At 39.6% G+C, this 25298-nt stretch overlaps 2 protein-coding genes and 1 long non-coding RNA gene across 3 annotated transcripts; 1 reads left to right on the top strand and 2 right to left on the bottom strand.

Annotated features, from left to right (window-relative positions):
- Nucleotides 1-865: 865 nt before the first annotated feature.
- Nucleotides 866-7485, bottom strand: yrdc (yrdC N(6)-threonylcarbamoyltransferase domain containing). Its single transcript, XM_022190526.2, has 6 exons — nucleotides 7234-7485; nucleotides 3947-4142; nucleotides 2922-3036; nucleotides 2704-2823; nucleotides 2437-2567; nucleotides 866-1367 (listed from the first exon to the last, which is right to left on the bottom strand). The coding sequence occupies exons 1-6, from the start codon at nucleotides 7385-7387 to the stop codon at nucleotides 1298-1300; spliced, it is 786 nt and encodes a 261-aa protein (XP_022046218.1). The 5' UTR covers nucleotides 7388-7485; the 3' UTR covers nucleotides 866-1297.
- LOC110948726 (uncharacterized) lies at nucleotides 4164-8861 on the top strand. The gene is made up of 5 exons (XR_007945396.1): nucleotides 4164-5076; nucleotides 8269-8371; nucleotides 8441-8496; nucleotides 8573-8674; nucleotides 8763-8861. It is a non-coding gene; the product is annotated as an uncharacterized LOC110948726 (long non-coding RNA).
- A 39-nt stretch (nucleotides 8862-8900) lies between these two features.
- On the bottom strand, nucleotides 8901-25216 carry mtf1 (metal-regulatory transcription factor 1). Its single transcript, XM_022190324.2, has 11 exons — nucleotides 25100-25216; nucleotides 23085-23591; nucleotides 20377-20615; nucleotides 18876-19007; nucleotides 18544-18617; nucleotides 17395-17528; nucleotides 16765-16842; nucleotides 16368-16470; nucleotides 15626-16284; nucleotides 14376-14445; nucleotides 8901-12758 (listed from the first exon to the last, which is right to left on the bottom strand). The coding sequence occupies exons 2-11, from the start codon at nucleotides 23544-23546 to the stop codon at nucleotides 12271-12273; spliced, it is 2439 nt and encodes an 812-aa protein (XP_022046016.1). The 5' UTR covers nucleotides 23547-23591; nucleotides 25100-25216; the 3' UTR covers nucleotides 8901-12270.
- Nucleotides 25217-25298: the final 82 nt, after the last annotated feature.

The following is a 25298-nucleotide window of genomic DNA, read 5'->3' on the forward strand; positions in this document are numbered from 1 at the left end:
GATACGTTTTTGTTTACATATGTTAAGTTAAAGGAGTTTTATTTGTGACGTATAACCAATCAAATCACTCCAGAAGACAGAGCGACCACAGCTAGATAAAGGTTCAGAGCCAAAGTAGCGAGATTTTAAATTTGATTTTTTATCGTAAATCAGTAAAAATTAAAATACTGATAATCAGTAAATCAGTCAGTCCACAATTACTACAATTCTACAATGTGTGTCTCTTTCCTTTGACTTGTTATTTGTACAATATATGATGTATATGATGGCGTTTTTTCATACCAAAGGCTATACTATGATGTTCTCTCAGAGACATACTATGCTGCTCTGTTTGTTCTGGCCCTGGGCCGCTGCACTCCTCTGTTGTTTTCTGGAATCAATTTTGCGCAAAATCCAGACATCTAAGAACTAAGACTATTTTTTCTATTTTTGATTATATTCATTTATGGTCTTCTTTGTTTTTAATTCTTGTGAAGCACTTTGTGTTGTTCTGCATGAAAAGTGCTATACAAATAAATAAAGTTAGAAGTTTGAAGTCTGAAATATATCTCAGATAGCATCTTATGTATAAGGAAGACTGTTGTATTGCAAAAAAAAAAAACATTTTATTTTGGCTGTAAAAAACCTATACAATCCATTTTACAAGTTTACATCAGGCACTGAGGATAAAAAAAAATACTCATGCAAGTGGGCAGATGAATTTTGGATTACTTCCATATAACCCAAAACAACTCTGGTACATTACAGTATTTTCCTACATTTAATGTAGCTTAGGCTAGAAAGTAAAAAATATGTGTTGTCGTAGCCGATTAAAAATTGAACTGCAAGCTTTAAGCAAAATAAATACAAGGGAGTTCCGAATGAATAGTGTCGGACTGAAATCAAAATCTGATTTATTGTCATTACAACACAGGGCTCCCATCCATTTCTCACAGGGATTCATTTAGACAATAAGAGTGCTCTCTAAACATATTACTGAAAGTATTAACACTCTTTTTCCTGTTCGGCCTTATTACTTTAAGAATACTATATAACCTCCCTTGTTTGATGTTTCTGAATAAATGATACACACCTTAAAGTCCCACGTAATCCCATGAAAGATCCGTAGTAGAGCACAAAATACAGTCATCCAAAGAAAAAGTAACTCCAGACCTTAAAGCTTAAGACTCGACTCCTTCTTGAGTTCTAGTCTTTCTTGCTTGAGACAAATTCCCGTGTTTATCTTTTCCTGAGTTCTCCCAGGCCAAAGCTGGTTGTGCGTTTCAGCGTGTGTTTTGGAGTGCGGAGAGTTCAGAGGTCATTCTTGCCCCGAGTCTTCTGACAGCCCATATTTGCGCTCCAGCACATCAACCGTAGAAGAAAAGGCACTGAAAACAGAGTTACAGTCAGTTCTCATTTCATGTTCCGGGTCGGCTTGAAAGCAAACGTGGGGGATTTGGGGCAGGAGGGATGTGAAGCTCAGAAACAAGAAGAGTAGAAACACACTGCAACAAACTGACTCTACGTGGCATTTTATCAGTTTTGCACCCATCTGTGGTTAGTCAGAGTACATATTCTGTCTGCACATGCCTGCTCTGATTTTCTTTAAGACATTTAGAAGTATAGCAGGAGTTTTGGAATGGTGGAACACATTATGATGGGACTGTAGCTGCAGTAGGAATCACAGCAGCAAAAACACTACAAATGCACAACTGATGCAGGTGGACAATTGTAAGGAATTGGCCACTTAGGGCAATTTGGAAATTTGTTTGGAAATACAAACCTCGTAATTCTGATGAAGGCCTATCCCAGAGTACAATAGAACATACACTGCAGTGGGTAATATAGAATAGAACAGATCCTTATTGTCACCGTTACAGAAAACAATGAAAATCCGTTTAGCACTCTCCGTATAGCAGCATGAAAATTAAAGTATATAAGGCAATGTTAACACACTTTAAAAAAAAATATACAACCGAAAAACATACATACAACCGAAGTGGAAAGCACTGGGTCGCTGCATTCACACACGCCGCCATCAAGGAATGAAATAATATTTATTACTAAAGCCTAAACGGTCACAACTGTTGATGAAATTCCACTTAATAATTGTTTTTTTAAAATTATTTTAACTTGTGTGTGCATGGTGTGAACGTTTCGACTGATTAAACATAGAAGAGGACTATTACCACTGAAAGAAAAAAAAGAGAGTTCTTAGTCTTTTTTAAAAATCAGAAATCTGACTTTTTACTCTGAATTATGAGATTAAAATCTGAACTCTAACTTTTTTTTCCCCTGAGAATCTTGAATTTGATCTACTCTTGTGTCACATTGCAATAGGTTCTGTACTATTTTGCAGTATGCTTTACACTGTTTCTGATCCTTATGAACAGTTGGTATTATGAAGGCTAACAAGAGCAAAAAAAATAAAGTAAGTCACCGAGTAATGGAACCTACCAGCCAGGTCTTATGATGCGATATTTGTTGAGCACTGACAGGTCGACCACCGTTGATCCGAGGCGGCTCTGGTCTCCTATCGGTCCACCATCCACCACCACGGCCAGGTTGGGCCAGAGCTCCTGGAACTCCTTTAGCGGCACACAGCAGCATTGAAGATGATATACTTACACGTAGTATTTATACACCTTTTTCTGAGTTGAAACAGAGGGGAATATCCTTCTGCGGAATCATCGGATGACTTATTTCTCTTAATTTTTCACTCACGTGTACTTCCACAGTGCTGGTGTGTGAGCTGATGTTGGCGCTGGTAAGTGCAAGAGGTTCCCCACACATCTGACAAAGACGCCTCATGAAGGCATGATCTGGGATACGCACACCTACAAGCTAGGGAGCACAGAGACATATAAGCAACGGCTGACTGACATTTCTAAATAAAATAATGTGCTGTTTCGTTTTCTCTAGCGTTCATTTAAAGGACCTACTGAAGTAAACGGGTTGAGATCTGCGTTGAGCGCTTCAGACCTTTCGAACACCAGAGTGACGGCACCAGGCAGCAGGTCGCCCAGCAGCTCCTCCTTCACCTTCACCTTACAGTATCTGATGAAAGGAATAAAAACAGGCTGAGCAGTGGTACTCAGGAAATGTGAGTGTGGTGGTGTATGCCACTGTCTGAGAAATGCATGTGCACATTGGATTGCTCTGTTGGACTGGTGTGATCTGTGTTTAGCTTTGAGCTAATATGACTAAATGCTGTTTCAACATGGCTTTCAGCCAAGAGCAAATTAGCAACTATTTTGATTTGATTCTTTTATTTTTTCCCTTATTTTGAACCAAAAATGCTTCTCAGCTGTGAGGATTTTCTTCACGTTTTATTGTAGTAAACTATATATTGGATTTTGGACTGAAACAAGCAATGTCGTGACACCGGTTTGGATTTTAGGAAATTGCTGTGGGCTATTTCACCATCTTCTGATATTTAATGACAGATCTCCATAGTAACAATCACACTAAGGAATGACAAAATAACTACTGCTGGAGCCGAATACGGTCTAGAATATTCTAATTTAGCTTTCGGATGTCCTCACCATCCATATGTTTCCCCCATCCATGTACAATCTGATTCAGTCAATAAAGCTTTCACAACCATCATAGAAATGTGACATGGCTGTGTAAAATATACTTAGATCGCAAATTAATTAATAATTTCTGAGGTGTTTCTGTGACAGCAGGTGTACCTGTCACTCAAAATGCAGTAGAGATCTGCCTCTAGTATGTGTGACTCCTCTGTGTGGGAGTTGTATGAAAAACAGCGGGTCTAGGAAGAAACCACTTCTAAGGGATTGAATTTTAAAGAAAAAAAATCTTTAAATCCAGAGACGTTAAATGAAAAATCCGCATCCAAACTGCAGCTCAATTACAGCCATCAGCTCGTAACATTCACAGTTTACCATCCACCAAACATGAGCCCAGACAAAAGTCAAACCAGACCTAAGATCGGAACACTTACTTATAAATATCTTGAATTTCTCCCACACAAATTGCCAGCGGTTTCTGTCCGTTTCTGCCTTTTATGTCATAGATTTTTCTGACCGCTTCAGAATTTTGGGCCAGACACGCCAGACCGTAGATGGTGTCTGTGGGCACAGCAACAACATGACCCTCCTTCAGAGCCGTCACCGTGCAAGTCAGGATTTCAGCACCAGCTGTTGAAAACAAAGACAGTCAATGAGACGGAATCCACAGCAGGACACACGGAACAGAACAGAAGGTGAAAAACATGAACTTCTGACTTCAATGCTCCAACTCGCACAAATTCGAGGAAAAACCCGAACCCTTGACCCCTACAATGAGGTGATGCAGTGGCTGTGCGGGCATCGTGTCGGCATTGTTTCCTTTCACTCGAGGAATGCGGATCAATACAAAGCTGTTCTGAGTAATCACCTTTCTCCTATGATGAAGCATTTCCAGTCTCCTCCAAGATGACAAAGCCTCCAGCCACGGGACACGAGGGGTCACTGAATGAAGAATGTGAATAGTAAACTGTGGCCTTTGCAGCTATCAGAAGCTCTAAACCCAATTCAACACCTATGGGAATGTTTGAACCAACGTGTTAAGACAGCAGCCTCCACCACAATGCTCAAGACACCAAATTAAGGTGCATTTTTTGGATAGAAATATGTTCCAGAGACTTGGAGAATCAATGCCAACAAAGACACTTTATCCTTTCATTTGTCACCTGTCTGTATCTCATTGTCCTGCATGTTTAGGGGCCAATTTGTAGCTTGGAAAATCCAAACTGAATCTCCATGTTAGGAGATACAGGAGAGTCAGTTTGGTATTGTGCAAATTGAATCGCGTTTCCCTCCTGGGACAGTTTGGTACGACCAATCATAGCACGGGAGGCGGGAGTTAATGCTGCGTCATCTTCAGCGCCTGGATTACCCATAAAGATGATGCGGAGGAGGAGGAGGAGGAGGGGGGCCAAAGCGAATCTTTTTGTGGTCTCTTGACGTTTTGGATGGCGTTAGTCGTTGCCTCTTTTCACTTGACGTTTCCGATGATGAGGAGGCAGTGGATGGCTCGTTACTTTCGCCTTCTTGCCATTGTTTGTACAGAGGAAAATCCCGTTCCAAACGTGTGAGTAAATTTAAGCAACTTTTACACATACGCACCGACTTGGTTTGGCTCCGATTTAAAGTTATTCCTAACACCGCTAATCGTTCGGAAGGAGTCTTTTGTTGCGTAGCCTTTTCAAAAATAAGTGTTGTACTTGAGAGTACCCCATGTATTCGCAGATTTTTGTGACAAAAACAGCAGTAATCATTCACCGCGACGCTTTCTCGGCTGCATGCCATTGTTGTTTGTACTACATGGACTTCAAGGTCGATTTGTTTGTGCGTCACATCCGTGTTACGTTGATTGGTTCTTTCTCGTTCAAGCTGCATTCGTTAGCCCCTCCTTTTTGAAATCGTCTCCTATCATCACAATGCCAGACTGCCTTTATTTGTATTTATATTAATACATAAATAAAGTCAGTCTGGATTTTCCAGGCAAGCCAATTTGATCTCAAAGGTATTCAATATTTCCACATCCTGCTAACAAAACAAATATTTTACACATGTTGCTTTAAACATCTAACCCACGGCATCCGAAGAGGACAACAGAATAAAATTCACATGTCAGGGTGTATATTTTCTATGACTGAGTCACTGAAAGCAATGTGTCTTGGTCATAACAACAACAACAGTCATGTATGCTTCTTTCATAGAGCTGTCATTCAAAAAACAAAACAACAGTCCAATCATTTGCACACACCAGCATATCATGGCTCCAACTGCCTCCAATATGTCAGAATGTGCATCATGGATCTGTTAGGAGCTCAGACTAAACAAACAAAAAAAGACTTTCAGAATTGATTGTAGTGGGATGAATGAGTGTTTTCTTCTGCTGCATCCATAAGACACTATGTGGACGCTGGATGTTCACACACAGGTTTTCTAGAAAAATGGCAAAATCTGTTCGGTCAGAAAATGCACATGCAGCACTGCTATTTTGTGGTTAAACATCCGTTAGACACTTTCACCTCAACTGCATGCTTTTGACAGCTGTCCACAAGCTTCAGGCAGCCTTCTGGTTGTATCTTTGACCATTACTTCTGACATAACTAGTGCAGTTAAATTAAGATCGCTGGCTGGTCGCTTAAACACAATCCACAGGCCCTTCATGGGGTATAAGTCAGGACTTTGGGGAGGACATTAAATTTCAGCCTGATGCAGTCATTTATTTACCACTTTTGACATGTGCTTAGGCTCATTGTCTTGTTGTAACACCAAACCTTCTGACTATTGATTTTTAATTTTCCCAAAGAATGGAGGTAATCCTCATTCTTCCTTATTTGTGTTTGTAAATGACTAGTTACACGAGAATTTTTTTTTGGACAATGTGATCAGCAGTAAACTTCAGTCGATCCTTAAGTTTGATCCTTTTTCTTGCACGGCAACCTCTCAGCTCATGGTGATGTAAAACACACTCCACTGTTGACACTGACTTCTGTGTTCCAGCAGCTTCTAATTCGCTACAGCGCTGCTTTTTGGTGATTTTTTGGTGGTCTTCTGCCCATTTTCATCATTTGTCTCCAGGCTGCAGATTTGCCATAATTTTTTTTTCTGTCTGACACTGTCAGAGGGGTCTAATTTAGCAGTTTGTGTGTAAGTGTGTTTGTGATATTGAGGTAGTTAGTAGAGCTGTTGTGACACACTGCATATCAGTGAAATGCATTGAAAGTGTTTGGCTAAACATTAGAGGAGCGATTAAAACAAAACTGCGAATTCAAAATAGCTAAATCATACATTTCTTATAAAACATAATAAGAGATGCATTATTAAGTTTAATAATTATTAGACATCCATATACATCAGAGTACATGGAAAGTTCACAATAGTTTGAAGTTGCGTCAGCTAAACACATCCTCATTTAAAATCTGATTTCCTGCAGTCTTGTTTGAGTAGACAGCTTTATGTGTACAAAGTATCCGTATTAACTGTTAACAAAGCTATTCTACTGTAACTTCTAGGTGATGATATCTTCTTTTAATATCACAATGCGGCTGTCCATGCATGACAGGAAAATCCGGAATCTGATGTAACACGCTGCAATATTTACGTTGCTCACTGCCAGCTTCTACAGGCCGACATTGTTTTTTAACTTCTAAAGCTAAAACCTGTCACAGCCCAGTTCCAAAAAAATTCTACACCGACCACGTGTATTTTAGCAGTGCATGACAAGCACATATACCTGTGTGGCCCTCCTGCGGAATGATCGGCCCGTTGGAGGTCGACGGCAGCAAACGCAGCACTTTGGTCTTCAGTTCTTTGCACATCTCTGCGGCTGAACTGTGAGCTCCTCTGGATTTGATCAATTCAGCAGCGATGCTTAAAACCGACTTCATAAATCCACAGCCTACGACCACGGATGTGACATTTCACAGATGAGGAGCATGTTGTCGCCGGACGATAAAAAAAAACAAAACAGAAGTCTTCCGGGTTACGCCCAGAAATTATGACATCACTTTTCTTAAAGGGCCAGCAGCAGGAAAGCTGCTAAGATCTTTAAAAAAAGATTTATTATACAGTCTATGGCTGAGATATATTTTAACATATATTAACATTTCTGAAAAGATATCGATATAAATCTTACATTTAATTTTTAGCTCCTCAAAGATGTTTATTTTGGTGAACTGCAGATGATAATGCCTTTATTTCAGTGATTCTATAAATCCAGTGGCTATTCAATTTTTAAATGTACTGTAGTTTTAATACTTTATTTTTGCCAAAAAAATAAATGGACAAATGTAAATAACTAATTAAATTTCAAATGTTATAAACACAAAGAAAGTTGGATAGAGACACTTAAAAACACACATTCCTGAATACTTATTGCTTTGATTTACACTTATATTTTTCTTTTTTTTTGGGGGGGGGGGGGGGGGGGGGCATTCAGATATAGCCTATATATTCAAACCATGACTTTTTTTTCCAGATCAAAACAAAAACAGTATTTCTTGTGCGTTTGTGATCGTTGCAAGTTTTCATATGATCTAAAAATAGATTAATTAAAACCAAACCATGATTAAACAATTGAAAATTTAAAAACAAATGAGTTGGAATAACAATTTTTACACTTAGGCATTTTCAATGAAAACATAAACATGTTGTTGTTGGCAACATGTCATATGGGAAATCTATAATGGTATACACTGCAGAAACTGAGAGTACTGACGCCTATTTACGATTCCTTCTTCTTTACCTGTTCATCCTGTGCATCAACCAGCAATTAGAAAAATGTCAATCACCTGTGAGCACCTGTTCAGAAACGCAGAAGAGGACGACGATGTGAAAGACAGATTGCAGAACAAACATGGCTTCAGAGACGGGTAATAAAACATGCACGTTTTCTCCTTTTTTAAAAATTCTCTATGCTTCTCTAAGTGTTTGGGAAACAGTTTCAGATTACACGGAGGACACAGAGACTGTGGATGCTGTTTCAGATGGCAAACAGGTCAGCGTCTTAGGTTAAACTTGTTCATGGCTGACTGTTCAAACTGCCATGTGACCAACACACTTATCCTTTACAGCAAGAGAAGAACACGGAAGACAGACTGGAAACTCTGTCTGAGAAGATAAATCTGTGCAACGCAGTCCTGAATGACTTGAAGGACCTGACTGATGTTCTAAAGGTAAGGGCTTCTGTTTTCTCTCATTGCATTCTGTTTCAACAATTAGAGCTTCTGAAACACAATTGTTTTTTGGGTTTTTTTTTCTCAGAACAAATCTCTTCAAGATGTGTCCTTTCCCCTGCAGAAGTGAACCAAAGATTGCAAACTCCATTTTCCTACTTGGTGTAATTAAATACCTTTAAATGCATTTGACTCTTAAAAACACATTTACCAATCACACATGACATTTCAGTGACAAGGATAAGGTTTTATTAGTATTATATTGCTCTCAATTCAGAAAGTTATTATATTTTATATGAAACAAGCATAAGCAAACATTTTCACATTATACATTCTTTAAAAATACAAATCCTTAACGATTTCTCACTCTTTGGGTGTAAAGACATTCCTTTGGAAGCATATAGTTTCTTTTTTGACTTATTTTTGTTAAATATCGCCCATTTGGAAAAATGTTGGAGATAGCAGAAATTCTGGATTTCAATTTCTCCCCCCCAAAAAAACACAAAATACTCTGGCTTTTTGTTTGATCAATCTGCTTCCAAACAAATGTCACCATCAGCGATTGGCCGACATCACCTTTACAGGCAAACATCGGACAGACAAACCAGGGCCACAAGTCAAAAAAACGTGTCTCTGCTTAATGGTTAAAACAAATATTGGCAGCAGTAAGTCGGACTCTCATTGGTGAAGGTGAAAGCCGACTAATAAAACAAGTCATCTTTAGGTAAGTGAAAGGCTGAGATGAATGACATAAATGGAGTGAACTCAATGAAACACATCCACCACAAAGTCTTGAAACAAAAAAGGAAAACGTTGCGTACATTTGACCAAAAACAATTCTTAAAACAGAACCATTCATTCGCCAACGTACTCCCTCAAACAGATTCAGTTGGTTTTAAACCAGTTACCTCAGAGGCAAAACCGCACATAAAAGAATAAATGTGGGACGACATTCATGGGAACAGTACTTAATGGTTGCACTACAAAGCTCAGATTCACACCACTCCAGTGTAGAATATGAAATGCAATAAACTGAAGCCCCACAAGCATGCTGAAAAAAATCAACGCGCTGGAAATGCACATTTTTGCCATTGGAGTTCGGCATACAACTAGAAGCAGAATATCATTTCATGGAGAGAGGCATTAATAAACTTTTAGTTGGAACTGGTATTTAAACTCGTGAATGCCACACCTTAAATTGCATAGTTGTGTTCATTGACAGTATGCATGTATGAGAATGTATAATGATGTACACACCTGACTCTTGGCAGTACTTGTTTCGAGAGTCTAAACGGGGACACTTAATTTTATCATCCTAATGGAGCTGGCTTTAGACTTTGACACTCCAGATATCAAATACTGCATACGTGGAATGGTTTCAAACACAAAATGTGCAACAGGAGCCTCTTGTAATCAATCTACTGCCTTCAGGGCACCTGTGACTCAAGGGAATGCTCTGCTCCTACATTATGGCAAAAAGAAATATCCAGATTTGAAGGGGCAGGGTTGTCAGTTTGGTTTGATCCTACAACCTGGAATTAAAATGCAGCATCACGTCATCTGCATCTGTTCTATATCGATTATATTTTAGCAATGCTGCATACCCATTAAAGACTTTCCAAACGTTACAGCTGGAAAACAATACAACGTGATCATTGTCAGCGCTTTTGCCTCAGTGTGATCTGCTGCTGGAAGTGATCGCCTGAGAGTCAGTGGAGATGAGTGTCGACATGTCAGTGTCTGAAACAGACTGTCAAGGCAAGGAGGCTCACAGAACAGTTCATGTTGTAAGGCCAAGTAGCTCTACACTCTAATTTACAGGGCATAATGCCTTTGCTTTGTCATCATTGCATTGTGTCCCGTGTGAAACAAATACTGTTAAATTATACTCTGAGCAGGAGGCTATGTGTTTCATACAACTTGTTACTATAGAGACTGTACAGAAGCACAGTTGCCTGTAGAACTATTCAACTAAACACGGCAAAAAACTCTTCTGCATAAATGTGACAGGCGGAAGAATGAAAGGATAGAGGGTATACATTAGCTCCAAACTCTGAGAGTTAGTAATCCAAAAATCTATACAAAAATACAAATACAAATTCTAGAATAATCTACAAGTTTCTCAAACATGTTTACACTAAAATGTACTATATTTACACTGTCGCCAGGACACCACCTTTTAAATGCTACTTTACAGCAGTTGTATACAAAAAGTCTGTAGTGGTGCTGCACCTCAGCTAACAAGCAGTCGGATTACTCGCTTTACAAGTTAGTGTGCAATAAACAGGGGAGAGTGCAGCAAAACGTAGGGCTACTGCAAGTGTGGGACATCTGGTAAAGAAAACGCATGTCTGAGTAACAAATTAGGGGAACCAGGATCAGTTATGACTTGATGCATCCCTGAGAGGGTCACAACCCTAAAAAAAAAAAAAACATGGGATGTTGACAGTAGTTCCTTACTGTTTAATTATGGACAATCTTTGCAAACAAGCAGATCCTAGAAGATAATTTGCTTCACTGTGCAGTCGACTATAGGTGCCTCTTTTCTCAAATTTCCTTTAAGCAATACCCATTACGCTGTAAAAAGGAAAACAATTCAGTAACAAAAACAAAACAAAACAAAAAACAGCTCCACTTAAAAATACAACAAATGATTGGAATAAATTAATATATTTTTTCTGCTATCTTGAAGATGATAGTATTACCAGTATAATGAAAGAATCAAGCATTTAAATAAATTAACATATACAATTTTAAGTTAGTTTAAGTTATAGGCAACTTATTGATGTATTGACTTAGGTCAATTAAAAAGACAGGCTGATCTGATCACAGGTTCTTCTCTCAATTAGTAAATAGCTGTCCAAACAAATAGTAAAGTATCATCACATTTTAAGGACTACACTAATTGCTCTTAAAAAAAAAAAAAAAAACTGAGGAAATTACTTCATATTACATATCAGCTATATGAGGGGCTGTGTTGCCAGCCCCAAAATTCCTGCTGAGCGCAACGCTTGAGTAAAATTATAGCAAATTCCTCGGATATACAGTGCATTCTAGTCAGTTGCATACCAGCTTTAAGAATTTGTTAGGACCTGTAGTACAGTACAAAGATATACAGACGAGTTTTGTTTTCCTGCTGAAGTGTGTGACCTTCCAGCCAGGAGAATGGAACTCTAAAATTATCAGTGCTTGGACAACACTCACTTGTTTCAATCAATTCAGAGTGGATATCTCGAGGATTCTTATGTACAGGTTTTTTGTTTTGAACAAAAGGATCGACTGCCCTTTCCCTGCATTAATGAGCGTTACAGTTGCTAAATCTCAATAAGCAAACTAATCCTGTTTCTAAAAAAACTCAACTACTGCAATGAGACTCAACAGAAACGTTATTCATCGTTTGTATATATATATATGTTGCGCAGTGCCATATAGAAGAGAATGCACTGCAGGTACAGGCGGTTTGATGTGCACACTATATAAGGTGAAGGAAGAGGCATCACTTTGGAGAATGACTCAAGGTGTAGGTGGAATCTATGCTTGTGGATGCGTGGGTGCAACAGACAAACACATGGTGCCAGACTCAGAAAGCAGTTCTTCTAAGGAGTGCCATCGGTGGCCATGTTGAAGTCGTCTGCGACCAGCAGCAGAGCCTCAATATTGGCAGCTGTCTCGGGGCTCTGCAGGGAGAGGAAGTCTGAGACGTCCATGCTGGCTAACCCGTCAGATGAAGGCGGGTTAGGGGCAGTGCCGCTCACGATCGTGGAGAATGTCTGAGCTGTGGAGGAAGAAGACGACGAAGATGCTGAAGAGGAGGGGGCCTCCAGCCTCGCGTCACCCACCTTTGAGGGAGACTTGGGGGAGCAGCATGAGGACGACGAAGTGGTTGGATGGAGTGGAGGCTCCGATAGCGGTGGGGGAGGTGGATCTGGTGGCTGCTGCTGTGCTGGGGCTGAAACCACGGAGGAGGAACTCTTTGCACTCTTTTCTTTAGCAGAGTCCCTGCAGGCACAATGGCACTGGCAGGATTCCTCCTGTTTGATGATGATGACTGGCAGGCTGAGGCCAATCTGTTGGACCGAGTTGCCTAAAACAGAAACACAACTATAGATTGAGTCTTTGAGACCAGTGGAAGAGGTGAGAAATTACTAATTGCTTTGAAGAAGGTGGCATTCATCTCTAAATGACTGCAAAGAAGAGTCAGTAGAGTTAATGCAGCATTTACAGGCTTCCATACCAGTCATTTTTTCTTTAAAAACACACAAGTTGAGCTAAGTTTACCCACAGCAGCCACACTAGTGGACCACACTGGCATTTTAGGACAATAAAGGTTCAGTTGTGGAAATGCTGCTGATGTTTTAGACTGAAAATTCAGAGCATTTAGTGCATTTTAGTCTGGAACAATGTCTTGGGAACAATGACACAGGCATCCCCAGTCTGATTGGGTCTTATCAGTCAGTATTTGTCCTTTCATGATTCATCACATCTCTATCACATGACCCTTTTCTGGAAACATAGAAGTCAACCTGTACTGCTTTCCCATGGTATCAGGAGCAATTACAAGTCGTCAAAGGCGTAGCAAAGAAGTCTTTGGTATTACTTTTCACAATTACCACTCTTCCCTCATAGTATTTACAACTAAACAACCAGCCACGTGCTTCCTGTTTGTGCATGACCAGTATACATGAATAGCCATGTGATCAGTGATTTTAGGCATGTTGGTTTGGATGGTGATGAATTTAACAACTCTGCTTAAGCGCTCTGGACAGAAACGGTTATTGTTTCAAAATGAAAATGTGTTTACACTAAGTAGTAAACAAAAAAGTGTGAAATAAGTCAAAACATGTTTCATATTTTAGATTCTTCAAAATAGCTACCCTTTGCTTGGATTACTGCTTTGCACACTCTTAGCATTCTGTCGATGAGCACATAGTCCCATGTGTTCATTCACAGTTTTGTTGCCTTCAGTGAGAATCTACGATGTAAAATAGTCATAAAAATGTAGAAAAAAAAACATGAATGCAGCCTTGGTTATACTTAGTAATTGAGTGCACAATTTTATGGAGGGATACATTCTCTCATCAAATGAACATCAACTGACCACAAACCAACTCTACTAGTTCACTTTCATGAGAACATCTGTAGTCAGGGACAAAAAATTAAAGAAAACTGACAACATAAAAGACAAAATGAAAAATAAAGGATTAGTCATTTTTTTTTCCTGTTTAGTTTTTGTCTGGAATTTTATAAGCTAATGTATTATTTTAAAAAAATCATTCATTAATCAACAAGGAAAACCAATCATTACTTAACCTATGATGGTATTATTATTTCCATCAAGGCCCCAACATGGAGAAATGTATTTAGGCTGATCCAAGTCATGCTCATGTCAACAACACTTCTTCTTGTAGATCCTGAATATTTGGAATGTTACACTTGCTGTCAATTTAACAAAATTCAATGGGACATGTTCAATGTGTTCCAGCATTGTGAATTAATTAGGCATCATGGAATTGCATCTGTATAATAATTCACAGTGACAGCATCTTAGAGGAGCTAAGAATCAATTTAACAGCCTACTAATTAATTAATCCTGTTAGGGCTAAGTACTCCACTGGGTAGCAAAATAAATTTAGGATTTTATTAAAGTGTTCCGGCCTCAACAGCATGAACAAATACAATCATTTAGTGCACACTGACTTACCAGGATTTCCCCCCACTGGTATGGCTGTAGTGAAGAAAACCTTTTCCACTTTTGGAGCTCCTTGATGCGGCTGTGAACACACATTGGAAATCACGTTCAAGCGGGTGAAGCATAAAGCTGGAGACACACCAGGATACGTTATATGGCTGTTGTGTGTGTTTGGGTTGTCATGATAAAATGGCAAGCCCATCATTTTCCTCTACTCACTGCACTGAACTGACTACATATATACAGTTCACTCAACTGATTTATTTACATTTGGTACATTTATAGTTGAGGTTTTTGCTACCTAATCCTCTTACATGAGTCACGCATACGAAAAGAAGACAAATAAAATGCATAAAATCCTCACTTTCAAACATGGAGAAATGCGCTTTGAAGTAGGGCTGAAAAGTCTATCATGACGAAATGTTTTATTATAGTCAGTATTGATAATTATTAATAATTTTAAAAATACAAATATTTCATTAAGGCCAGAACAAAAATGTATATTTTGAATTGAACCAACTTACTTTGAATGCAACCACTTCAGCCAATTTATCAAGGTACACAGGGAATCATTATAATGTTAATGCAACAACTAAAAACATTTTGAAAAACTACATTTAAATGAAAATAATCTCACCTTTCTGCAAAGTGAATAAAAAAGCAAACAAATCTAGGAAACGCACTGAGGGCCACGAAGGTGAAAGAACTACATTTCACTGAGGTGTAAGTTCCCAGTGGCTGGCCAGAACCAGGTATCACCGAATAGAGATCCTGAACCAGGACACCAACGTCTACTTTGCTAATCCAAGGAGCAGGTGAGTGGGTGTGCATCACCATCATTTGTGTATTTAACTGCTAAGCCTGTCTTGCGAGGGCAGTCCCTGGTTCCCCTAGCCACAACTTCAGAGGCGACAAGAGGCTCTGGCAGTCATCAACTAGTGGGAGACCAGTGTAGCAGGGGGGAGTGACAGAGGGCTATCAGAGGATATGACAGACGCTTTTCTTTTTGGGGGTTTGTTCATGCACCTACCTAACATCTCTTTTTTGTTATGAGCTTTCAGGACAGTTTGCATCTAATGCATTTAAATGAAACTATCAAAACGTAATCACAGAATTTTCTTGTTGGTACAAAGTGCCTATCGCCGCGCATATCGTGATCACCCTGACCTACTTTGAAGCTTAAGAATACATCACAACATCAACACAAGTACAGACTGAGTCTTATTTTTTCTGTGCAAACACTAGGTGAGAACATTACTCACTGCTTGCTCTGCTTGCTGGTTGTTGGCAGCACTGCTGAGGATCCACTGGAGGTTCTGGTCAGACATGACTAGGCTGGGCTGCAGTAGGTTCTGGGTGGGCGCTATGGTGATGGTGGCAGGGGTGGGAGCCAGACCAGGGCCAGAGTTGGGGACAGGATTGCTGGCCAAAGGCACAGGTTGAGCCACAGTAGCTAAAGCATCCGTTGTGGTAGCTGCAACAACAGCAGCAGCAGCATGGCCAGCTGCTGTGGTGGTCAGTGCAGGAGCCACTGAAGGAGGAGCAGACATGGCTGGTGGTAAAGGAGTGGTCTGTGTCGCACTATCTGGCTGGAGGAATGTGGATGGCAGTGCCACAAAATGCTGCGGGGTGACATGGCTTGGTGGCTGAACAGAAGCCTGGGGATCTGAGATCTGATGAGGCCCACTTAACTGCATGAAAGGGGGCGGCTGGGTGGAGCTGACAGTAGCAGTGACAGTGGCAGGGGTGGAGGCCTGAGAGGATGAGCTCTTACTGAGCTGGGAAGAAGCCTCCATGACTGCAGTGGTGTGTGAACAGGAAGATGAGGAGGTAGGATTGATAGAGAAAGAGATGAGAGGCGAGGCATCAGTCACTCCCAAATGGGTGGGGGTCTCCAGGCTGAAGGGTTCAGCAAGGCTCTCTGAGGAAGAAAATGAAGCTCCCATCACAACGAGAACATTTAATACGGTTCAAGCTGACACACTTTAAATAGAATGTTCTTACCGTTGGGATGCGCATCATCTTGGCTGACACTGTTGTCGGGACTCTGGAACATGAGTTCAAATATCTTGACAGGGGTTGCATTGTTGAGGTCCATATTTTGAGCCTGTAATAAGAATAAAATGCTTTAAGTGCCATTAAGAAGTTTTAAAAGACAGAAATTCTTGTTTTACTGTTACATTTTATTACAGTGAATAATAATATTACAGAGAATATAAAACTATCAGTGAGGAAGCTTTCAAATACACAGAAATTCTTGTTTTACTGCTACAGTTTTACTACAGTAAATGTAAAATAAGAGCGGCCTAAAATACATGTCTTTTATTTGACAGTTTTACTGCTAATCTTGACAGCACCTCTACATATATTCATTGTAAATGCAAGAAAAATCCAGACTTACATTATGAATATTCTCCCGTAGCTCCGAGTCTGTGGAGATCAGGCTCAAGTCACTGAGGCAGAGTGAATGATTTGCATCCTGTAATTAAGAGATGAATTGGTCCTAATTAAAAATGCCACTGCAATGGGATCAAGTGTTTAGTCATGCAAACAAGATATGACAGCTAAACTGAAAAAAAGCGACACCTGCAAGATTGGAGCTCCTTTTTTGGGGTGAAAGGCAGTTTAGGATGCCATCCATCCAGTAAAAAAACTGGCCTTGATGTGTGAGAACATAGCACAAATGCTGTCTATATGAACACCTGTACGTGAATTAACTTAAGACTGCACACAACACCAAAAGGCACACTTTTTTTCGAGACACAGTAGATCAAAATGTTCAGGTTTTTAATAAAGTCAATAATAGGAGGGACACCGTGTCTTAGTGCTCTCAGGCATGAGAACAAGATCACCGTCAGCTCTGAAGGCCAATTCATCATTTCCACACCTCCGTGCATAGACTGATACGGAGTGTGAGAGCGGACAGCAGGACATTCATTTATATGAAAAACATACAGGACTTCTGTGGATGTTCCTCAAAAGCTGGGTGTGACTTTGCATTTGATTTTACAGCACTTGTGCTGTGACTTACTTCAGAGAGCGGATGGGTGAGGGTGACGCTGAAGGGCTGTCCTTTGTCATGGCCCCGGATGTGACTCTTCAGACTGTACTGGCTGCTAAAAGTCTTCTCACAGCCATCACTAGGACAGTTGAATGGCTTCTCCCCTAGAGAACAAGTAGAGATGGGGGCCAACAAAATAAGGTAAGGGATAATCTTTACGATTCTTTACCTTTTCTACCTGAACCGCCCCCCCCCAAAAAAAACAAACAAACAAACAAAAAAAATTGTCTTCTAAGATCAAGGCTGCAACCGTATTTATAACTTGGAAGAAAATATAACAAAGAAATGTTACAATGAGTTACTGCAGACATCAACAATGTGCCCACACATCCTTATCCTTATTTCATACACAAAAACAATGGGGCGCCCTGCAGCAAGTTGAGCAAAAGCCTTACCTAGGTATTAGAAATATTATAAGATTCACATATTACAAATAAGCAGAAGAAACTTCTGTCTCCATGTCAGTAAGAGCCTACTGACTGTAGCTTGATTTAAAAAACCCCACAACTTAATGTGATGGATCTAGCCTCTTTTTTTTGTCTCAATGGAAAACAAATCCCTTCTGTCCAGATTGGACACAGAATCTCATGTTCCACTTTTGTCTTAATTCAACAGAAGGATCTGTAAAACTTTGGCAGTACAAGAAACGTATGTCAACTGTCCTTGAGAGGAATCAGATAATGTCTGTGACATTAATTAGTTGGCCACACACTACGACTACATCCTCATATAAGAAAGTAAAACTAAAAGAATTACATATTAGGAATCGCCTGAACAACAGAGAGTAGTTTGCAATATGTTCAGTAGCTGGCACTTTGAGAAAATAATCTGTCCCCCAAGAACAAGCACTGAAGCATTAAGCAAAGAGCTTGACCTCTTGCTCAAGTTATTTATCAATCAGTACAAGTGAACACTGGCAAAGCCTTTTCAATTACTGCTCTTCAAATTGCATTCATAAGTTGTTGGATACAGGAAAAATCCTCCAGATGAGGCCATTCAAATAAACTGTGAGGCACGGGCGACAATGCGAATGCAAATTAGGCAGAGATGAAAAAAAATTAAACATGTCCTTGTTCCTAGATAAATGAAGGGTACATAAAACCAGCCAATAATATATACCTGTGTGTGTCCGTACATGCGTTTTTAGGTGATGACTTGCAGCAAAGGCTTTGCCACAGCCATCATGGTCACACCTAAGGGCAAAGACAGAAAACAAAATCATGACAGAACTGTTTGAAAACAAATGCAAACAGAAAATTACGAATTTTCAAGACAGAATTAGAAAATTCATCCCCAGTAAAGCAATGCCACTGCACCCCCTTTGCCTTAATATGAAAAATACTCAATTATGTGTATACTCAAGCAAACATTTTGACAGATTCAAAGAAGTGCAGTTTCTTCATCGACACCTAGGAGTGGCTTAAACCTGGTGTGATTATGGAAATCCTCACCGGAACGGTTTCTCTCCAGTGTGTGTGCGAATGTGCTTCCTCAGATCGCTGAGTGTGGTAAAGTACTTTGTGCATCCCTCTGATTCGCAGTTGAACGTCTTGCCTGTGTGAAGTCTCTGGTGTGCTTTTAGTCTGCAGAGACAATCAAGAGTGTTTCTTTACACCACAATGGGAGACTTTGGGAGAGAATCAAACCAAACACTGGTATTAAACAGAAAGTGTTGATTCCTGTTGCACTTCATGTTAAAATGTCTAAAAAGCATGCGAAAAAAAGTCAGCTCACACTCATTTAGGGTGGTAGAATAGGATAGGCTGAGTGGCATGGAAGAAAGTAAAGTCATTAAAAAAAACAATCCATTCATGTAAGACACTGGTTGGCTGCTTTTAGTAACAGCCTCTGACAAGGAGTTGATGTTGATTGCAAAGCTTCACCAAGGCCCAGACATGTTGTCATAGTAACCGAACCGATACAAACCAAAAAAGCTCAGATGCAGACGATTTGAGAATACAGCAAAATCTAAATGGTTAAAATACTAAGAATTCTTAAGATGTCTGGCTTTGAACAGACTAGAAATGTCTGTCACTGTTTTATCTTAATGGAGTCATATCAGCTCTAATCTGTCAAAACCACCATACTCCATTAAGGTGTCAAGGCATCTGCTGTGGCACTTTTTACATTATCCCTCTTATGGTCAACCCCTAAAATTGCAGTTTGGCCTATTTCTGTGGAAAATATCTTTAAAAAAAAAAAAGAGAAAAAAAATTGGAACTACACTGCAGTTTTTTTTTTTTTAAAAACCCAGAACTTTACACCTAATTTAAAGTAGGAGTCTTTCTTGTGAGTCAATTTTATGTTAGTAGCACAATGACCAAGTTGTATGTGTGTGGATTAATCAGGCATTTTAATTTAGGGAGAATTGTGGAATAACTATCACTTAAAGAGGACGAGCATAAAGGACACAGAACCTGGACATTGCATCGTTCTGTTTCTTCTTGATATTTGCTTTACAGTACTGTGTCTATTTTTTCAAGGTGTGTATTTTTGCATCTATTCTTTGGATAACAGATCTGAGACTTTAAGGCTAAAAGGAACATACTCGAAAATGTTAACTGTTGTCAGAAAACAATTTGCTAACACACAACACACCTCCATACAAATAGAAGATAATTTGTGATTTAAATTATATTGATACATTTTGTAAGTTAAGACATTCACTTTAAAAGGCATGACTAGTTTATCCACCACTCAGATTAGTGCAGGACAGGAGCAATTTATGGCTTTACATCCTGACACAATCTTGTCCTTCACTGATACTATAATATTTTTTTTAGCATTTAATGTCACTCTGAATGAAATCTTAATCTCCACTCTGACAAACAAAATACTGAAAACAGCATCTACAGTACTGATAATGATCTGGACTTGCTTTAAAGTTTCCAAAGCACAGTAACAACAGCAACAAGAGGAGAAACACAACAACAAAGATGTGCGGAGCCTCACCTGTATAGCGTGTTGAAGGCCTTTTCACAGCCTTGCACATCACACTCAAACGGCTTCTCCTTGGTGTGAACACGCACATGGATTTTGAGGCTGTAAGAGGTGAGGAAGGCCTTTCCACAGCCCTGCTGATTACACACGAATGTGTACTCGCCTCGGTGTGTTTTCTGGTGTGTCCGCAGGTTTCCTGCCGTACTGTATGTCCTCGTGCAGCCTTCAAATGTGCACTGGTAGCGCTTTACCTGATGGAAGAATAAAGTGGTCAAACTATTTTAATGCTTTGAAATCATCCTGAGCAAAAAAGATCACATCATCTCTTTTAAAATACATTTAACTTACTTTAACATGTCTTTTAAATGAAAGAAAGCAATTGTTAGTTGAGCTCAGAAGTACCCAGCTTAACCATATGATGAAGTGACAGTCTGAATCACTGTGACCTTTCAGATCGGACGTGAACTCAGTGACTCAGCCACCCATCAGGACATGAAGCGGGTGAGCATAAAGGACAGCAATGATGACTAACCCCCCCCCCATGCAATACATCCAAACCAATTCTGTTGCACAGCACCAATGTCCACTGCAGTGTGGTTACTGCTCTCCTCTCACTCAATCACCCTGGGGCAATGTGAATGAAAGCAGCCCCTTCTATCCTTAGAAAAATGCTATCCTGTAGCAAACACAAAGCCAGAAAGAGTAACCTTGTGGTTGGCCTGCTGACAAGAGAATCTCCTTTCTTAGCTGGCATAATCCTTGTAATTTCTTGTCCAGTTCCTCTTATAGGTCTTATAAAAAAAATAACTGTTTCACAATTTACATAAAAGTACAGCAACTGAAATGACGAAAATACTTGATTTACATGATCATTAGTGAAACAATCAACCTGTTCAATTCAACCTTCCAGTCTTATGGCATAATTTGAAAACATATTCTCCAACACACCCAACACCCAGGAAGACAGTCTACTTCACTATTTAAACAATAAACATGACACACAGTTGATAAAGCTTTTAATCTTACCGACGAACATTAATCTCAGTGATGGTTGACTAAAGCCATTCATTTTTTATATTAGTGTGTGAGAGAGATCATTTGTTAAGCAAATATCCATGCAAAGCCACTGTGGAAGCCTGATAAAGCCAGTAGATCAGAACTGCATTCATCTCCCACACCATCATGACCCTTCTACACCATCAATTTGATCACTGACAGAGCATTGTATTGCATGCATTGGCCTCCCACATGCACAGTGGGAAAGACCAATCCATTACACATTAAATGTTTTTTGCGAAACCAAGGCAATATAACAAAGTGCTAGATGACAATCATCATTAGATTTTCTAACACCTGTTGAAATATATACAGTACACACTGCTAGTTTTATGTGCAGAATTCAAAATAATATTTTAATCAGCAGCAAGATGAAGTTTTATTTTGTTAGTTGTTCCTTTGGTTTTCTGGTGTGTGTAAGGGGTAGTGAATTACATTAATTGAACAGTTTACTGTCCTTAGAGAAATTTATTTTTGTCATTGTAGAAGTAATCAAAAAAAGTCATGATAAATAAAGTCATAATGTTTTAACAATGCAAAGACAAAAGCTCACTCAGAGTCACTGAACACCTCAAAACAACAATGCAAACACGATCACAGCACCCAAGACAATGAAACATGACATCCAGCTTGAATAATACACAGGGCTTGGCGTGCAGCTGTAACACCAGTAAATCCTGGGAAACTCCGGCACACCTTAGTGTGCACTTTCTATTTTACACATTCACGTCATGCATTATATTTTGTTTGGTTAGTAATGCTAGAAGTTTACAAAGACTTCCATGTACATTACTTGACAAAGACATTACTCTGTGCTCTCAAACTCATGTCAACAATTAATTATAACTGAAAAGTGGATGTACACACACACACACAATAGTATGTCCTTTCTTTCTGACTGAGTCCACAGAACAATGGTGAACCATTTTGGTTTTGAAGTCGTGATGGAAATATAAATTATCTATGTTCCTATTACTGACAAAAAGCCACTAAATGCCACAATTTCAAAATAAAAGAGAACAAACTTGTTTCAATGACTGTCCTTACAAATGTGCATTTGACCCCAACTTATAAACTGATTAATACAAGACTGAGTTGTTGACAGAGGATGAAGCAGTGTGTTGTAGCAACCTGCCTCATATTAGAACAGCTGCCTAGCCAGTGCACACTTTCTATTAGAAGGGTTTACTGTATGGTTAACTTCCACATCAAGATGGGATGCCATTTGGAGTAGTGAGATGGTAACATCTACTTAACTCAAAAGAGCCACCAGGATCAATTTGCTGGCAAATCTTACCATAAAAATCCTTGCAGCACATTACCATGTTTGCAATTGTACTCAGAATTTCACAACTAAACAGCAAGTTTAAGAAGCATGCTTTAATGTTACATAATGTATCTTACAGTCTGGAAGATAATTAGGCGTGTCACAAAAATCTCTAAACCATCTGCTTTTCTGTTGAGCAATTAGCTGAAATGACCGGAGGAGATTCCACAAACAAAAGCAAGCAATTACTTCAGTCGTAACCAACCATAGCCATGCGATACTCCAAAAATAACCATAAGAGCCTTTGTAACCTAACAGACACATTGTACACATTACATCACTGTTTAGCAGTTATATATCATTTACATTTGGAAGAGGTGCATTTAATTCTGCTCACCTCTCTCTGCTTGGTCTCTGGGCACTCAGAATGCAGGGTAAGCGTAGCCCCCTCGATATTGCGTGGCATGGGGGTAGAGCCTGGATTTATCGTGAACTGGATCTGGTCTGGAGAAATAGTGTGGTGCACATAACCCTGTGACATCCCATCAGGGTCGGCCATAAAGACAAGAGATCCTTCCTCCTCATCACCATCACCTTCCCCTTCAGTTAAGAAGGTGACTTCTTCATCCCCTCCACAGTGACCCTCCTCTTCACCCTCCTCATCCAGACGAATGGGGTCCCGCTCGATGAGCACGGTGGTGCGGTCGTACACCCGACCGGTGGACGACGAAGGTTCAGCTATCAGGTCATCATCTTTGTCAAAGTGGATTTTGTCGTCTTCTTCATCGTCCCGTTCCAGATGATCCACCTCAACCTCAAAGTACATGGGCGCCTCCGTATGAGGGCCATTCTCACTCATGGTCCCTGGTGCCTATCCTTCCTTGGCAGGGAAGATTGCTACACTCTGAAAAATGTATTTGTTTAATTATTTTCAGCGTTTCTTTTGCGCAGAAATAAAATTAGTTTATTCAAATACAGAGAAATTTGCTCATATATGTCCTAACATTTCACTGATGAGGCAATTAGTTCTAGATTAAAGTGTTAATAGATACTTTAGAACTAGATTAAAGTATCTAGTTCTATTCCATTGTGGAGCTACAATGGAATGACAATCAGAATTCCAAAGCATCCAACTTTTACAATTACAGTTGTAAAAGTCAATATTTAAGAATAAAATAGTAAATCTGTCTTAAGTGTTTCAGTAGTTTGGATGGCAGCAGACCAAATAAGCACAGTTCATTCAAAATAAAAGCCGCACTACCCAATTCAAACATTTCAGCATGAGCATGAGGTCTATTAAAATACTCGACTCCTAGAAAGCACTGCGGGCATCGTTATGTCGTGCTATCACAGCTGGGGGCAAATTCCCACCACTGATTGATAGAGTCTCAAATCTGTGTGCTGTGACTGGAAAGGAGCTGTCACGATGCGAAATGCCAACGCATGTATGATCACCTACAGCAACAGCAGAACTACTCGTGTCAGCCAAAAGAAATTCAAACATTTTCAACAGAAACGAGCGAATGTTTCTTAATAATATTACATATTAACCCTCTTTGAAGAAAATAAAGCTACACTTCAAAATCTAGAACTTTCTGTTTCCATTGACAGAAGTCACGCGACAGCTACGGCTACACCCGGCTAAAAAACTGACATACTTGATGGATTCCACTCCGCTAGAAATTGCCCCCGCTAGCTTTGATTAAAAGTTATGTGTGGCGTATGAAAGATGTCACACTCAGACGACAAATGTCACTTAACTTTTTGATACTCGACATGGGTAGCCAGCGTTTACAATACTGCGCCGTTACAAACATAGTGGCCTCGAAACACATCCAGGGACTGCAAAGTTAAAGACGTTTGACTGACAAGGCACAAACGATATCCTAATTTGATGCCACGGCACTCAAATTATTATTCGTACTCTGTAAACCAGCTGTTTAACTAGCCGCTGGTTGTTTACTGATGGGATTATTTCATAGAGTACATCTTGATCACATCGTTACTAGCCTCAAAGGTATGTCGCTAGCTAGCTGCTATATGATTTTGAAACCGTAAGTCGTTTATGTTACACATGTCGCGTTATGAGGCAGGATTATAGAGTGGACATAACAGTAACATATTTGCCTTTTGCTTGTGAGCCAAAGGTAGCTTAAAAAAAGCCAGTTTAGGTAGCAATACGTTTGATAAGTCAAATAGCAGTTATTTCTCTACACATGCATTGCTACGCTAGACAGCAGCAATTTAGCTCACAGCTAAGCTAAGCGGCTAGCTAGCAACGTTTACTATCGACAGTTGACATTACACATTCCCTGCAAAAAGGATAACACGTTTAACGCTAGCAAGTAATAAGCCGCCAGGTTAGCGTTTAAGGTTATCTACTAAAAGGAAATGCCATTAAAATACATTTACCTTCGTTAAATTTATGCCTTATTCCTTTGGTTGAGATGTGGAGCACTTTCTTCCTATCCCCTCCCTACGATACCATACAACGTCATACCCTCTCAACCATTCGTAAAGAATTATGGGAAATTATATATCACTGAATCGGAAATAAGTGATTTTTAAAATATACTTATGTGGTAAAAATGATTCAGTAAACTGGATGAAA

Source organism: Acanthochromis polyacanthus, chromosome 12 (assembly GCF_021347895.1).
Source record: "Acanthochromis polyacanthus isolate Apoly-LR-REF ecotype Palm Island chromosome 12, KAUST_Apoly_ChrSc, whole genome shotgun sequence".
Taxonomy (NCBI): Eukaryota; Metazoa; Chordata; class Actinopteri; family Pomacentridae; genus Acanthochromis; species Acanthochromis polyacanthus.

Bases quoted from the DNA above. Each gene is read 5' to 3' on its own strand.
- yrdc (XM_022190526.2), bottom strand. From the start codon at position 7,387: ATGAAGTCGGTTTTAAGCATCGCTGCTGAATTGATCAAATCCAGAGGA. The intron at 2,824-2,921 runs GTAGGTCCTTTA...TGTGCTCCCTAG, and splicing joins ATCTCAACCCGTTTACTTCA to CTTGTAGGTGTGCGTATCCC. The intron at 1,368-2,436 runs GTAGGTTCCATT...CTCTGTTTTCAG, and splicing joins CGCATCATAAGACCTGGCTG to TGCCTTTTCTTCTACGGTTG.
- mtf1 (XM_022190324.2), bottom strand. From the start codon at position 23,546: ATGAGTGAGAATGGCCCTCATACGGAGGCGCCCATGTACTTTGAGGTT. The intron at 20,616-23,084 runs GTGAGCAGAATT...TTCTTCCATCAG, and splicing joins CAGAGACCAAGCAGAGAGAG to GTAAAGCGCTACCAGTGCAC. The intron at 14,446-15,625 runs GTGAGTAATGTT...GTGTGTTCACAG, and splicing joins ACCAGCAAGCAGAGCAAGCA to CCGCATCAAGGAGCTCCAAA.